The sequence below is a fragment of the Coffea arabica genome, chromosome 3c, assembly GCF_036785885.1.
Source record: "Coffea arabica cultivar ET-39 chromosome 3c, Coffea Arabica ET-39 HiFi, whole genome shotgun sequence".
In the NCBI taxonomy this organism is placed as follows: Eukaryota; Viridiplantae; Streptophyta; class Magnoliopsida; order Gentianales; family Rubiaceae; genus Coffea; species Coffea arabica.
This window is the reverse complement of record NC_092314.1, coordinates 43,816,963-43,833,843: the sequence shown is the minus strand read 5'-3', so window position 1 is coordinate 43,833,843 and position 16,881 is coordinate 43,816,963. Positions and strand designations below refer to the sequence as shown.

The following is a 16,881-nucleotide window of genomic DNA, read 5'->3' as shown; positions in this document are numbered from 1 at the left end:
TCTTGGCAATTTATCCTGTGAACACAGAATACTTGGTCCAAATATTTGTTTGCCTTTCTTTTAAGAGAATGATCCACGTCACAAATAAGGTGTGGGTGCAAAAAAGTTAATTCTGAAAATTAGACACTAAAAATGCTCGAATTTGGCCAATGACAACTTGATTTTCAATTGAAAAGATAATTAATTTTTTTTTAGAAATTAATAACCTGTACAAAATTCTATCATACTAAGTTCACTAGCTTAATGAATACGGTAATAAGAACAAGGACTTTTTCTAATAAGTTTTTACTAGAAATCAGTTAATATCCTTAAATCACACTTAGGCATCATTTGGATTGAGGGAGTAGGAGGGAAAGGAATGGAGAGGAATCGGAAGGATTGGATTTTTGTTATTTGGATTGATTTTTGAGAAAGGAAATGAAAGGATAGGGAGGGAAAAGGTCTAGTTATTCTGTTGAGTTACGATTTCCATCCAAAAGTGAACAGAAACAAAGGGAAATGTAACTAAATTAATTTAAATTCTTTTAAAAGATCATTTTTTTTCTCAATCGTTTCCAGTAAATCAACACTTGATCTTTTCCTTCCTTTCTTTTCCTTAATCCGAACAAAAATTCAACGTTTCCTTTCTTTTCCTTCCATACTCAATCCAAACAAGATAGATGAAAACCAATCTCCTCTACAGCCATATCAACTGTGGAATTAAGAGAAAACTTCCTTCCAAATCCAGTAAGCACACACTCATACTACGTTTTTTGATTACCTGGATAATCCAGTTTAATAAGTTCTGCGGGCTACATACAAGGTTAATTCAGTTAAACCATAAAGCTAACAACTATTGGTGTATATAACCTATTGATGTTTTGCACCTCCAGCGTCCAGATTTATTTTTGTTAGACACGGCAAGATAACATAACGAGCTTATATAATGATGTCTTGAAGTCTAGACGTACTTGTAAAATTTTTGAGACTTCCCGGTCAAAGCAAGAGAAAATTAATAATGTTCTAGTGTTCTTCATGTGGTACTCCAGCCCATGTGCCATCTATCCTTCTAAATTTCTTCTAATTACCATCTTACTTAGTCCTATGCATCTGGTAGTTGAATTGGTAATCTGTGGGCACAGAAATCATAGGCCTTTAATCATTTATAAGCTGATTGTTATAGGCAAGAACTTATTAGGCAACTAATGCAAGTGCTTATGTTCTTAATTTTTTTTTTTTTTTTATCAAACACTAGGGCACATGCTAATATGCTATACGGTTGTACTTCTTGTGTCCTCTCTCATTTGACCATTAATTTCTTATCTGAGAGCATGAACCAAAATTTAGTGAAGGCAGCATGTGATCTTGCTTATTGGCAGTAGTACTAAACACAAAAGTCTTCTTCACATTCTTTCTTGCTTTTTTCTAATCAAGGTCAACTGCACTTGTCCCTCACAATTGATGCATCTCGAGGCATCAGAATGAATTGTACTCATAAAATGCATGTTATGTCAAGATTATAAGATGCATGACTTATAAAGAACAAGCCCTCTTTACAACTTAATCATTGTCTTAATTAATCATATGGGCATTCATCAAAAGTGGAACAATTACAGTTGAAAAGCAAATGAAACGTCCAAAAAAATTAAAAAATGTAATAAGTAAAGATGATTGGGCTGAGGTTGCATGCCTGCATGCAGTGTTGGATGCCTGTCTATAAAAGGGTTCTTCAAAGCTAGATCAGTACCAGCACCATCCCTAGTTCTCATATCTTCTCTCATAGCAAAGAGCTAGGGAAATGGCCTATCCAAGAAAACTCTTTTCACTCGCATTGCCCTTTTTGTTCTTCTTCTCATCATCAGCCTCCACGATCACATATAATGTGCAAAAGTTTGGAGCCAAACCTGATGGAAAGACTGATTCGACTAAGGCCTTTCTCAGTGCATGGGCAGCAGCTTGTGCTTCAGTAAAGTCTGCAACAATTTATGTACCGCGGGGAAGATACTTGCTCGGGGCTGCATCATTCTGGGGAAATACATGCAAGAATAATGCGATTAAAATAAGTATAGATGGTACTCTTGTAGCTCCCTCGAATTATCGTACTATTGGCTATGCTGGCAACTGGCTCAAGTTTGAAAGAGTCAATGGAGTGACAATTTCTGGCGGAACTTTAGATGGACAAGGCATTAGTCTTTGGAACTGCAAAGCCTCCAAGAGTAACTGTCCTGGTGGTGCAACGGTATGCACAATAAACAAATCTAATGCTGCACTCATAAAAAATTAATACTATGATTCCTTCCCAAACACAAACGGTATATATCACATGGGCTGAATAATTATGCATGATTCCAACCATTCATTTCTTGACATATTTTTCCTTGTCTATTCCTTTTTTCTGGTTCTTGTATTAATGTGGTAATATGTGCTGCAGACATTGGCATTCTACAATTCAAATAACATTGTCATCAGCAGATTAACGTCACTGAACAGCCAAATGTTCCATGTTATGCTTTACGGCTGTCAAAATGCTAAGCTACAAGGAATGAAGATCTCAGCCTCAGCCACTAGTCCAAATACTGATGGCATTCATATATCAGGGTCCTCAGGTGTTACCATATTGGGCTCTAACATAGCTACAGGCGACGATTGCATTTCAATTGGCCCCGGCACCTCCAATTTGTGGATTGAGAATGTTTCTTGTGGCCCTGGCCATGGAATAAGGTAAATAATTAATTTATGTTTAGCATCAAAGCATTATGGTTTTTAAAATGAATACCAGCGGATGTGCATTCTGAAATTAATCTGGTGCAGCATTGGGAGTCTAGGATGGGATATGCAAGAACCTGGAGTACAAAATGTGACTGTTAAAACTGTTACTTTCAGAGATACACAAAATGGTTTGAGGATAAAGACTTGGGCAAGGCCTAGCAATGGATTTGTTAAGAGGATCCTTTTCCAAAATGCAGTAATGCTGAATGTGAGATCCCCTATTATCATCGACCAAAGTTATTGTCCAAGCAAAAATAATTGTCCAAATCAGGTAGGTGTTCCAAGACAGAACGAGTTTAGATGAATGTATTTCACTGTCTCAAGTCCTACCTGCAACTTCCAAACTTGTTTTGTTGGCTTCCCTTTCTCAATATTTGGAGTTCCAATTTCAGGGTTCTGGTGTAAAGATTAGTGATGTGACTTATCAGCAAATTCATGGAACATCATCATCACAAGTAGCTATAGCGATTGATTGCAGCAAGGACTCCCCCTGCAGTGGCATAAGATTGCAAGATGTCAACCTCAGATACATGAATCAACCAGCTCAGGCATCATGCTCCAATGTTGCTGGAACTTCTTCAGGCTTTGTTCAACCAAAAGGCTGTTTATGAAACACTCCGCATATGGAACCCGTCAACTTCATTTTACATGTTTTCATCAAGCCTAAATTTCTGTCTCTATTATGCTGTATATATACAATGAAATTGCTGCTATACCAGCACTGGAAAGAGCTTAAGTTTGGCCTTCCAGTGTTGCTAAGTTGGCTTCCCCCCCCCCCCCTTGCCCCAACAAAAACATCAAAAAAATACGACTAATCTTCCTTGTACAACTAGAAATCAAGTGTGTGGTAGTTATTGTTGAAAGACATTAGTTAGTTTCTTTCTATTGAGATTCAAAATCAAGCTATTTTATCTGATTTTACTCAACTTTGTTGACAAGTTAAGGTTCCATTTCGGCTATATAGGTTTTGTTTTCCCTTTTTCTTTGTACTTTTACTTTAGATTTTTAGCTAACATTCTTCTTCTGAGAGCAAAGAACAACATTCGTATAATGATGGTATCAACGAGATAATCTTTTGTTATGCTCTAGCCAATTTAATTCCTCGAGTTAGTGTATTAAGTTCGATAGAAAAAAAAAAAATTAACGTCCTTGGTTTGTTGAATTTCCCGCCTAACGAGCCAATTTCACGCATAATTATGATTACTTTCTCATTTCAAGAAACGATATTGGGGCAATTTCAATATTAACCCAAAAAAAAAAATTTTAAAATTAGTGCCTTCAACTGTATCTTTACTCAAAATACATTCTTTTGTTTGTATAAAATAAAGATTGAACCCCTACACATTAAAGGTCATGTTTATTAACAAGGCTGACCATCTTTTGCTTTCTGCAAGCTGTGATTCTCAAATAACTAATTGGACATTTCAAGAAGGTTAGTCTACAAATTTATTTTTCCATGCGAATTCTATAAGGCAATAAGTAGGATAATTGAATGACTGATTTTAGAGTCATCTATTTAATATCTCTACCAGTTTAACAAAGTTTTGGAATTCAAGAGTTTTTCAGAAATTAGTTTTTCAAATACTATTAAAATTTTTTAAAAATACTTTAAAAATTACCCTAAAAAATAATCTAAATTTTTTTAATATTTAAAAAATATCCCAAAATATATTCTAAAAACTCTTCTACTCTTATATATCCCAAAATATTTTCTAAAATATATTATAAAAACTTTGCTACAGTAAAAAATACCCCAAAAAACAACTAATCCAAACGATATCTTTTCAGATATATTCTACCATCTACATGTGGATTTGGAATTTGGTACAGGTGGCCACAAAGCCCAAAGTTGAAGTCTTACTTGCAATGTGGGGTTTGGAATAAAGGTGTGGTGTGATATTTATGAGCCCATTTTACATGGGACTATTCAGTGAGAATCTGTTTGTCAAGGGGCCTTCGCTACAAATAACAAGACCCAATACCAGACAAGTAAAACTGGAGGAATGGCAGTTGGTACAAATAATTTTCATCATTTATTGAATTTTCAATTTCACCCTTGTAAAAAATTAATTTTTACCCCATCATCTGATCACAGTTTGTCTTTATAACCACTCATAACTATCCTAATCTAAATACCAAATTATTATAACATTATAAAGCAAAGTTCTTTAATAAAAATTTTATGTCAATTTGATTTATATAAAAAAATTTGTATAAAATTGATTCATTTTAATTATTTCTAATTACACGCACATTCGGTGCGCCCTTAACATTGGTCTCAATAAAGTTCATCCCATCTACGTTAGATCATCGAGTTAAATAAATATTACACAATATGAGCTTTGGCTTTAGTTTAGTCCAAAATGATTTAGGTGCTGACTGATTTGGCTTTCCTTTTTCTTCGAAATGTTGGTTAACCATAGTTTTCAATTTTGACCTACATTGTGGGATGTTTGATAGAAAAAATAAACTCAAGGGCTTTTCTATCTCATTCTCTGTTTCACTTTTTTATTATATCATCAAATTTTTCTGATAAATATTCTTGATCATATGATTAGTATTCTTAAACAATAAGGTAAAGAAATAAATCGAACCTAAGTATAGAAATATTTCTGAACTTAGTAACTCCTATGCCATCTTATGTTAATTAATCTCACCAATAATTACCTTCTTATAGGTTCAATTGGAACCTATAGTATATCTTTTTTTTTAATTTCTTTAAAAAGGAAGGGGTGGAATTTAGGGAAAAATTCAATGATTAAACATTTGATTATGTTGTAAACAATGACTTTTGGGGTTCGCACGGATCGTATAATTGCTCTCAAATAGAGTCCATATACTTGCATGTACACTTATGTTCTTTCTATTGTACAATTGCTTTTTAACATAGTACAGTAACTTGTTGATAGTGTCCACAGCTAAAGTGTACATGCTTAAAAAAATGTACAACTTCTTTTAAATGAAATACACTAACTTATTGCTCATGTCCACAGCTCAACCATATGTTCTCAAAAAAGTACAAATAGAAGAAAACATTGCTTGACTTAATAATATATAAATATTTGTTCAGTTACGAAAGATTACATAATCGATGTTTGTGATTATTGCAATTTTTATGCATGGCGATAGTCTTTCTAATTTGCTAATGAAGCAGAACAATCTATTAAATTCTTAATAAAATCATAAACATAATTAAGACATCCTACAAATCTTTGTAATTGATTTAAAATTTTTAACATCCTTTTGTAAGACATCTTTTGCTGCCTTGCAATCAATTCACAATAAAAACTTTTTATCTATCAAATCATTTTGAAATTTTGTAATACATATAACAATTGATAAAATTTCTAGAATCGGAAGCCTAGGATGAAAATGAAAGGTGTGAGACCCCGAAATTTTACTTCTCTTTATAACTCTTATTTGAACTTACTTGCATTAGATTCTTGGTTGTTTTAATGGTTGAATTTGAGCCAAGGGAGTGAATTTTGTTAAGAAAAGTTTCATAATTTCAAGTTGTTAAAAAATCTAGAAATTTTCACAGGAGGCTCTGCGCAGCTTTGGGAAATTGGTTATAACTTCGTATAGGAAAGTCAGAATTGAGTTCCATTTGTTGCGTTTGAAACTAAACTCATAGGGCTTCCTATGGTGAAAAATTTAGAATTTGATTCAATCTCTATAAATTCCAGCAAAGTTGACTGAAAAGTCTGCCCTGCACAAGTAAACATAGGAATGTTGTAGTAAATTATGGCTCAATTTGGACTAACTTATGAGCTAAATTTCTTTGATGTGTCTTCTAAAAATTATTAGTGTTTTAAGTCTAGTTTTTAACAGGTCAAGTTGTATGAAATGTTTGACATTTATAACTCAAGTTATGCTTTTTCTAAAGGAATGTCATAACTTAGGGTTTTTGTGCATACTAGGGTTTTTGGTGTGTTTTTGGTGCATTTTGGTAGTGTGATTAATTGGTGAGGAGTGTGTACTAAATTTGGTGGTTAAGAGTGAGTTTTATATAAGAGAAAGTGTGTGATTAGAAGTTCTAATAATAAGTTAGTGAATCATAAGTTAAAACACAAGTACGAGAGAGTTAAGGAAAATATGCTTGAATCGACGCGCACCGTTTGCTACCAATCGAGTACACCACTTGAATACTACTTTATTACCTTAATCTCCTTGTTTTTCATTGAGTTAATCAGCCCTAAATATCTCCTCCAAACAGCCGAAATTATTGACTAAATAAAAGAGAGGAAAAGAAAAAATTTGAGATTAAAGCTTGAGGCGACACTTGGCAACCATCCAAGGGTTGTTTGACCAACCAATTTCCTATCTTCTTATCACCAAATTAACTTCATTTCTGCAATTTCTGGTTGAGCTTGAGGAGAGGAAAAACCAAGAGAGGAAACTCCAACTCCAACCTTGAATCCATCTTGGTTTGAGAGAAATCAACCAATCCAAACCGATTAACCTTTCCTTTTAGTGCTTGGAAGACTTGGGGTGCTGAAAGTTTAGGAAGAAAGTGGTTTGTTTCATACCTACAAGGAGCTTTGGGAAGGTATCATGCTTGAACTTGTTTTTCTCTTGTTAATCTTGCTAAAGTTTGGATAGAAATCCTTAATCTTGGATTGTGATGGTTGAATTCCTAGTTTTGGATGATAAAGTGAAATGGTTAGCTAGGGTTTGAAATTTTCAGTTGTCATTATTGTTGTTTATACATTACATGATGTGGATGAGCTTGGATAGGGACTTGGGGTAGTGATTCAAGACATGAATGTGATTTTTAAGCATTGAAGCATCAAATTCCAGAAATTGTAGATAAATCTGCCCTGTTTCTGACCTATATATTCATCCATGTTAGAGGCCGAATCAGGTCTAGGTTAAAACATGAAAGTTGTAGCGAATGGAGTTATCTAGCTTTCTACAAAAGTTCAGCTCAATCGGAGTATTGTACCATGTAAAATGACTAAAATACTCCTGACTACCAAAAGCCCTATTTCACATGTAGCTTTCTGTTTTCTTTGAGATTGCACATTTTGACCTTGAAAATGCATGAATTAGGTGTTCATGTCTACATAAAAAATGTAGCTCTCTGTCTTAGCTTAGAAACAACATAAAGTATACCCCAATCCGATAAGCGTAACTTCAATTGTGACCGAAACGCCAAGAGACGTCAAACCTGCTGTTTTGTTATTTATCTTTAAAATTAGTTTCCGGACACACTACTAGAATTGTCTTGTAATGAATGACATTGAGTTTAGTTGAAGAGCTATTGTGTTAGCATTGCTTATGCGTGACTTTGGGCTGAATTGAGGAAAAATAATGAAGCCATAAATGGCTGAAAAATAGCTAAATACAAAGGGCATGCTGCCCAAATTTTCACTCAAGAGTTAGGCGTGTGTACTCGCAATTTGAGCAAAGATTTGAGGTTGAATTGAACTTGGATTGTCTATGGTATTCGAGTATTCTTTCGTAAAGGTATATAAGATGAAATTTGGCCGAAACTCGTACTATTGGAAAAATGAAAGTAGTGACCATTCAAAATATGTTTTTCTCGTCTTTTAAACTCAAATGCGAATTCCAAAGTTTTAGTTGCTTCTTTAGCAACACAAAAAGAGCGAGCATGAATTTTCTAGAGTTTGATAAGTAACATGAATACTATCTAAATGAGTTTCATTTACTTGATCTTCTTGAAGCGAAACTCCTATGCTTCGAACCCTAGTTGATTTTAAGCTCTTAAATGATATTGTATCGCAGATTTGGACTCCAACCAAGGGGTTACTCTTGAACGTGATTTTGACAAGCACTAAATCTTTAGTGAGTGCTTCCAAATACATGATTGAACTTGATACTTGATTAAATTCTTTACCAACGTGATCGGATAAGATTTGCTTGGTTTGGTCGGGCAAGTGTGTACTTTATCGCACTTGACCTAACTCAACTAATCACTTGATATCTCATTCATGTTTATGCAAGTGACTTGATTTGCATTGACTTGTACTTGTATTTGTACTTGTGCTTGATTTGTAAGTGCCGAGCGGCAGTATGTACCACATTCGATACAAGTGGGAGGTACCTCTCATTCCTGTCTCCGTACTTTTTCTTTTGACTAAGTCGATTGGTCATCGATTATGTTGATTACTTGAAAACCCAAACCCCACTGACTAGTTAATCGAGTCGAGCCGGCAAGGGCTTGGTCGATTAGATAACGAACAATGGGTCTCTTGTTTTGTCGAGTGAAGTGATACCTCATCGACTAATCGGTATACTCGAGTATTATCACCAGTGTTTAGTTGGTGTTCGGGCCCGGTAAGGGGGTTGAATGGTGGACGGATTGGTGTGAAATGAAGCACTGCTAGATTGGTTATTTTACTTGAAAGTTAACGGAGTGTCAACTAATACTAGATCAAGCTCTGGTGAAACAACGGGAATTTGGCTCCGGAGAGCCATCTACATCCTTATACTTTGATTGTTATTCATAGTGTTATTGTTTCTTTTAGAAAAAGAATTTTACACTCGCTCATTTTGAGATTTGCTACTTGAAGTGTTATTGTTCACTTTTATGAACTTGTTATACTCGCTATTTTGCTACTTTGATATGTGCACTTTTAAATAATGGTTAACTTGCTATTTGAAATCTCACTGAACTTTAACTCACCCTATTCTGTTAAATTTGTTTTCCTTACAGGGGATACGATCAAGGGCATGAGACTGGTACAAACTAGCATAGTCTAGTTTTTGTAATTTTGCGATTGTACTTACGCTAGTGCTCGATTAGGGTTGAATGTATCTGGGATTCAGTTCTTTTTTTATAATTGGGATTATACGAATGTTTGGAATAGAAATGAATGTACATATACGTTCCAAGTTTGGGAATTGTTATTTCCTTTACTCTTGAGGTTGTAACCTATTTTATTTGAAGTGAGTGAGTGAGTCCTAGTGAGAGTTGGGCAAGCAGTTCGCTAAACCCTAGGGTACGCCCTAGGGGGAGGTGGGGTCGTCACAAAAGAAATTGAAATTTTATCTTGAAGAAATAATACGATGCAATGCATGTTTGTAAAAATTAAAGCAGGCGACTTGGCTGATCATATGCGTGTAGCAAGCGGTAATACCAGGCATATGCAAGATGCATGTATACATAAGTCTGGAATATAAAATTTGAAATATTATTAGAGAACTTACAGAATTTTACTTTAGAGCTTGCTCTTTCTTGAAATAATCCTATCTATTACAAGGGATTTTGGGCATTTTGAAAGACTAAGGGTTTTAGAGAGAGGAGCTTGAGAGAGTAATTTTAGAGAGAAGTTCTTCTTCGCTTGCTTCGTTTGGCTACCTTCCTCTTCTTTATATAGAGTTGATAAGAGAGATATGCTTGAGAATATCCTTCCAATGATGTCATTGCTTGAGTCATCTTATCTTCTTCTCTCTGGTAATCTGAAATTTCATTGGTTGTTTGGATTTCTTCTTTATCCGACATTTTGATTGGCTGGGTCACACTTTTATTAAATTGGGATGAAAATTCCTTAGCAATCATCTTCATTTTCTCGAGCAGGATCTTGAGAAAATTTCAGCTTTTCTTCATCATTAATTTGGGATAGGCATCGATCAATTTTTTCTTGAAATCTTCTTTACTGGTACTAGCTGTCATGAGGGATTAGAACTTATTTTTTTGTAGTAAAAAGTTCTTGATTTTTTGAGAATGCCTCCATATCCTACCTCTGATGCGTCTATTTCAACTATCATAAAATGCATGCAAATGAGGAATTCCTAAAAATGGAAGATCCTTAACAATTTGCTTAATCCTTTGTACTGTTTTAGTATGATTTTCGATCCAGACTGGAGGATTCTTTCTAAGTCTTTTATATAGTGGTTCACAAATTTGTCTTAAATTCTTAGTAAAATCAGAAATCTCCATTTGACAAATGAGTTTTTTGGATGTTGACATAAAATTTTACTGTAGATTACTATAGAAGTTCTAGAAAAAATGTTTAAGATGGAAAACAATTTTTATTCTTTTTCTTTCTTTTTTTTCTCTTTCTCTTTCTTTTTGTTCTTTCTTTTTTCTTTTCTTTCTCTCTTCTTCTTCTCCCGTCCCCGTCCCCTTCCCCCTCTCCCTTCCCCACCACCTCTCTTTCGCCGCCGAAACAAGTAGCAGCAGAAACAAACATGGCTTTTTTCTCTCTCCCTATCTTCTCTCTCTCCCTCTTCCTCTCCCTTCCCCACTAGACAAGCAATAGTAGAAACAAATTTTTTTTTTTTTGCAATTTTCTCTCCCCTTCTCCCCTCCCTCTCCTTCGCCAGACAAGCAGCAGCAAAAACAAATATACTCAATCTTCTCCCATTCCCTCTCCCTCTCCCTCTCTCTTCCCCTCTCCCTCCCCCGCTACCCCTACCCCTCTTCCTCCCCCGTTACCCTCCTATTCCTCCCGGTGCAATCTGGTCGAGTGAATTTGGTCTCGCAACTAGATCAGACAGAAGAGGAGGGGGAGGATGGCAGGGGAGAGGGAAGGAGAGGGAGAGAGAGGAGGGGAGGGGAGGGGAGGGGAGGAGGAGAGGGAGGAAAAAAAGAAAAAAAAACAGGTAACCAACACTGAAACCGCCGTTTTTAGCATCGGCTAGTCTTGGCCAGCGCCAGAGGTGGTGGTGGGTTGAGGTGGAAGAAGAAAGGAAAGAGGGAAATTTTTTTATATATATATATATTTTGGGTATTTTGAAGTATGTAATTTAAAATTTTTGAGAAATTTCTTAATGTTACTATAGTTAAAGTTGTTAAAAACTTGTAGTAAACAAACTTGGCAAAAAATTCCTTTGCCAAACAGGCTTCTAACTACAACAACCTAAAAATCTTTGTAATTGATTTAAAATTTTTAATATCTTTTTGTAAAACATCTTTAGTTGCCTTGCAATCAATTTGCAATAAAAACATTTTAGTTATCAAATCATCTTGAAATTCTGTAATACATAGAACAATTGATAAAATTTCCAAAATCGAAAACCCAGGATGAAAATGAAAGAAATTGGAATTTTATCTTGAAGAAATAATACGATATGATTCATGTTTGTAAAAATTAAAGTAGGTGGTTTGGTCGATCATATGCATGAAGCAAGCGGTAATATCAGCCATATGCAAGATGCATGAATGTATAAGTATGGATTATAAAATTTGAAATATTATTAGAGAACTTACAGAATTTTGCTTTAGAGCTTGCTCTTTCTTGAAATAATTCTATCTGTTACAAGGGAGTTAGGGATTTTTAGAGAGAGGAGCTTGAGGGAGTACTTTGAGAGAGAAGTTCTTCTTCAGTTGCTCCATTTGGCTACCTTCCTATTCTTTATATAGAGTTGATAAGAGAGATATGCTTAAGAATATTCTTCTAATGACGTCATTGCTTGAGTCATCTTATCTTCTTGTGTTTGGTAATCTGAAATTTCATTGGTTATTTGGATTTCTTCTTTATCCAACATTTTCAATAGTCGGGTCCTACTTTTATTGAATTGGATTAAAAATTCCATGGCAATCATATATATATATATATATATATATATATAACTAATAAAATAAACTACAAAAAGTAGAGAATGTAGGGTAGAACAGATAAGGAAATAGTAAGAATATTTCAAAGGTTACAAATGAGACTTATATGCCCTCTATTTATAGGTGAAACAAAGGTACATGTACAAACATGAATATAAATACAAGAATTTAGTACTTTAAATACATGAATTGAGTAGTTCCAAACTACGAGAAGATACATGAATGTACAAATGAACATTGTAGGGTAGATGAATGCTGTGATGTATTTTGGGGAGATAAATGGACATCTACACTTATTACTTTATTAATTTCATAACACTCCCTCTTATATATCTATGCCACAAAGAATATGTCTCGTTAAAATCTTATTAGAAAAAAATCCAATGAAAAAAATGCCCTAACGAAGAAAAGAGAGTAAACTATTCTTTTGGATATTAATATTATATATAACTCCCCCTATTATAAACATTATTTGAGATCGTAATAAAACCCAAATTTGATGTAAAATTAATTGCCAAATGGAGTTTGGTATAAGGCGTGGCCTGACATGCATAAGCCTCTTTTACCTGGGACATCCCAAAGAGGATCTTATCTTCACTCCATCGGAGCCTTTTCTACAAATAAGAAGGCCCAATGCAACTTAAGTAGCGCCATTGATTCGACCTGTAGAGTATGACCATTGAGCTCGACTGCAGGTTGCATTGATATATGGGCTTCTGTTGTAGTTCAGTCCGAAATGATTTTAGGTTTCAATCAATTTGGTTTCCCAGGTGTATGAGAAAAATAGCCAATTGTTTGGATTACTATTTTTGGAGTTTTTGTAGGATATACGTAACGATTTAATATATGTGAGATAAAAAGATGATTAAGAAATATGTTTATAAAAAACCTAAAAATTTTTTGAAAAAAATAGCAATCCAAACAGAGCAACATGTCAAGAATATTAATGCATAAAATATCTAATTTGATTCTCAAATTTTTTTTTCTTTTCTTTTCTCTCTTATAATGTTTGGAGTCTCTCTTAGATTATTTTTAATGAAAAAAAGAAAAATTAGTTCCCAACAGCTTCAATTTCGACCGGCTGGGGCATTATTATTATTTTTTTAAAAAAATTAATCTTTGAAAAGCAGTCCTAAAAATAAGACAAAATTACTTCTCGTTAAAGTACAAAGTTTTCTTGAATCAGAATCCACCACTAATACTCAGTCAATCCTTACTTTAGAAAGCCAGAAAAGTCCATACTCTGCAGGAATATGTTTCTGCAATATTTATCACTTCTACTACTGGGCATTGAAAATGTAACAACAATAGCTTTTTACTGTATTTTAAAGGTCTGGCTGGTATTACTGCCTATGGGGGATTTTTTGACGTTTGTCACCCCAAGAAAGGAGAAAAAGTATTTGTATCAGCAGCAGCTGGTGCAGTTGGTCAGCTTGTCCGGCAATTTGCAAAATTGACAGGTTGCTATGTTGTTGGAAGTGCTGGAAGCAAAGAAAAGGTGATATTCTAGCCTTTTCCAAGCGTTTGCTGATCTGAAATTTTATGAGGAAGTACTTTTTCGTGATGGAAAATTTATAGGAAAGCTATGAACTGCATGCAAAACAATTAAATTCTGATAGGGATGTACATTTCTTTGTGCTACAAGGTTGATCTTTTGAAGAACAAGTTCGGATTCGATGATGCTTTCAATTATAAGGAAGAGGATGACCTCGATGCTGCACTGAAAAAGTGAGGATTTCATCTCCTATACAAGCTGCGATCTAAAAATGAAGATAATATTTAGTACGTATTAGTAAATAATCATAATTTTTTTTCTTGGCATAGGTATTTCCCCGAGGGAATTGATATATACTTTGAAAATGTTGGGGGGAAGATGCTGGATGCAGTGCTCCGGAATATGAACATGAACGGTCGAATTTCTGTTTGTGGAATGATCTCACAATTAATACAATCTTGAAAAGCCTGAAGGAGTACACAATTTGATGTGGCTCTTTTACAAGCGAATTACCATGCGAGGTTTTTGCGCTTTCGATTTCTATCACCTCTTCCCAAAGTTTGCTAATCTATGTTGAAGATATTGCTGGAGGCCTCGAGAGTGGCCCTTCTGCCCTTTTAGCAATGTTGGGAAACAACTTGTCTTGGTTGCTCGAGAGTGATCCATATCCAGTTTCAGCAATTTCTTCAGCTCACTGCTGTGGCTTTTGATAATGTGATAATCTTATGAACTGGGAATTTTGTTGTAAAATTCAAAGCCTGAATTACAAATTTTAGTATCAATAAAAGGATTTTTAAGGTTTCAATGTAACAGTAGTGAGTGAATTTGGTCCCTTGAGTTGACCAAGATAGTAGAGTTAGTGTCATACCTTCCTGTCAATTCGAATTCAAACTTCTCTTGGGACATCCGTCCGTTGCACGGGACTTGTCTAATGCGTCTTATTTCTCCATGTGGTTAACGGGTTATTAATTGCATGAGACGAGTTTTACTTAGTACGCACTTTCAGGTAGCGACTGTGGTTCCTTGTCAACAAAAATAGTGAGTGAATTTGGTGTGTCTGTTAAAGTTCCATATTGAGGCTTTTAAGTTGTCGTGGGTTCTTTGTGTTCTAGCATTCTTGAATCAATTGCTTATTGCCCGATAAAAAGTCCAAGGTCAAGGCCAAAACCCAAAAAATCACAAAGAATACAATAATATCTTTATTATGTCATGAATTTATATAAGCTGTGTATGTAACAAAATAAGATCAAAAAACACTCGATGGTTATTCAACTATGCAATGGATGAGTACCGATCTAATACAAAAGATTTATTTACAAAATTGCAGAAATTAAGGCTTGAAATGTAACTTGGGAAATGTTGTGGGTGGATCTATGATATTTTGGAACGATCAGAGGTTAAAGTTGAAACCAGGAAAAGGTTTAGGGCATAAAAGCTATGAAACATATATAAGTCTAATTCGTTTCTGCCTCGGTGAAACCTTACCCCAAAATTTTAATAGAATCTTTAGTATATTGTGATTTATGTGTATATTTTATAAAATAAGAGAATAGTTTGATTATGAAAATATAGTTCCCAAATATTATATTTGATTAATTTACACCATCCATTTTACCCTTTTTTATTTTCAATAATATTATGTGTAGGGAATGTAAACTATTATAGTATAAGTAGAAAATATTTAAAAATATATAAATTTGGGAAAAAGAAACCTAACCTTTTCTAGTAACATTACATTTTTAAAATTTTTTAACAAATATCTTCATGTCTATTAGCTTTCATGCGTATTGGCTTCAAAATCAATAAAAGACTACCCTTTGCACTTCTTATAGGATCTTAGGGCCTGTTCTCGAGTGATTGTGATTTTGTAAAATTGATTCTTAAAATCAGATTTTTTTTTATAATAACTCATGCGTTCTCGTTGATCATTAAAAAAACCATTCTAATAAATGCATATGTGTTCTCGAAAGAGGTTAGAAAACTAATTTTGACAAAAAGATGACTATATTACCCTTATATGCTACATAAATGAATTTTGTACTAATTAAATAATTTTGATGGAATTAATTACTTTTGTTATGAAGATTAAATTGAGGATGAATCTAGAAATGAAATGAGAACAAGAAAGAAAATAGAAAGACCATAAAAAGTTACCTAAACATTAGGTAACTTATTAATTATGTTGAAATTTAAAGCATAATTTTATCTATGTGAAAAAGTAAGTCAGAATCAAAATCTAAAAGCACCTCAAAACCTGTACTTGATTTTCAGAATTTTAGTGTCAAAAAAATGTAAAAATCAATTTTTTTTTAAAAAAAGTAGTTGAAAACAAAACAAAATAGCTTATCAAGAATTAAAAGCTAAAATAAAATTTTCAAAATCAGATGAGAACAGGCACTTAGTCTTTTGCAATCTTACCATAATCACATTTTATAACTTATCAAATAAATCCAACATGGAATCTCAATTTTATAAACTTTGGTTAAACTAATGAAGGGCATGAGGACATGTTTTGTGAGAAATTGTTATCCATGCTAGTTAGGGGTTTTAGAGTTACATTGGTTGAGATAGGAAGGTAAAGAAGGGAGAATAATCAACAGGCGAGTATGATTACATAAGCTTGGCCATAAACAAATGAAAAAAAATATGGGGGCTAACCTATCATATACTTTTTTATTTTTATTTTAGTGGGGTAAGTTTTTTTTGTATAAAATTAGATATTTTTGGGAGAAATGGTACTGGTGTCACCAAAAAAAAGAAGTGCTAGAGAGATGAATGGTTTTTAGTTTCAAAAGTTTATAAATATAACAGAAGAAACATCATCAAAAAGGGAAGAAAAAGAAGACAATATAAAAGATATGTTTTGCTGCATTGCAAGGATGGTTGGTGGCATTTTTTATAGGAAACATGTCCATTGGTTGAAGAAAAAATGTATTATTTCTTTCACCTGAATTCTACTTGTGAAACCTCCGCTTGCATTGCAAGCATGGTTGATGGCATTTTTTTATAGGAAACATGTCCGCTGGTTGAAGTAAAGATGTGTTCTTTCTTTCGCCTGAATTCCACTCTCGAACCGTCTTCAAAACAATAGAAGTTTTTGGTAGTTTTGATA

At 34.0% G+C, this 16,881-nt stretch overlaps 1 protein-coding gene, 1 long non-coding RNA gene and 1 pseudogene across 2 annotated transcripts; 2 read left to right on the top strand and 1 right to left on the bottom strand.

The window, feature by feature from the left end:
* The first annotated feature begins 1,751 nt into the window (after window positions 1–1,751).
* Window positions 1,752–3,549, top strand: LOC140038159 (polygalacturonase-like). Its single transcript, XM_072083250.1, has 4 exons — window positions 1,752–2,218; window positions 2,411–2,700; window positions 2,791–3,019; window positions 3,141–3,549. Exons 1-4 carry the CDS (start codon window positions 1,778–1,780, stop codon window positions 3,357–3,359), a joined length of 1,179 nt encoding a protein of 392 aa, XP_071939351.1. The 5' UTR covers window positions 1,752–1,777; the 3' UTR covers window positions 3,360–3,549.
* A 6,335-nt stretch (window positions 3,550–9,884) lies between these two features.
* LOC113735190 (uncharacterized) lies at window positions 9,885–12,057 on the bottom strand. The gene is made up of 2 exons (XR_003459527.2): window positions 11,927–12,057; window positions 9,885–10,380 (listed from the first exon to the last, which is right to left on the bottom strand). It is a non-coding gene; the product is annotated as an uncharacterized lncRNA (long non-coding RNA).
* A 59-nt stretch (window positions 12,058–12,116) lies between these two features.
* Window positions 12,117–14,430, top strand: LOC113736044 (2-alkenal reductase (NADP(+)-dependent)-like; annotated as a pseudogene).
* Window positions 14,431–16,881: the final 2,451 nt, after the last annotated feature.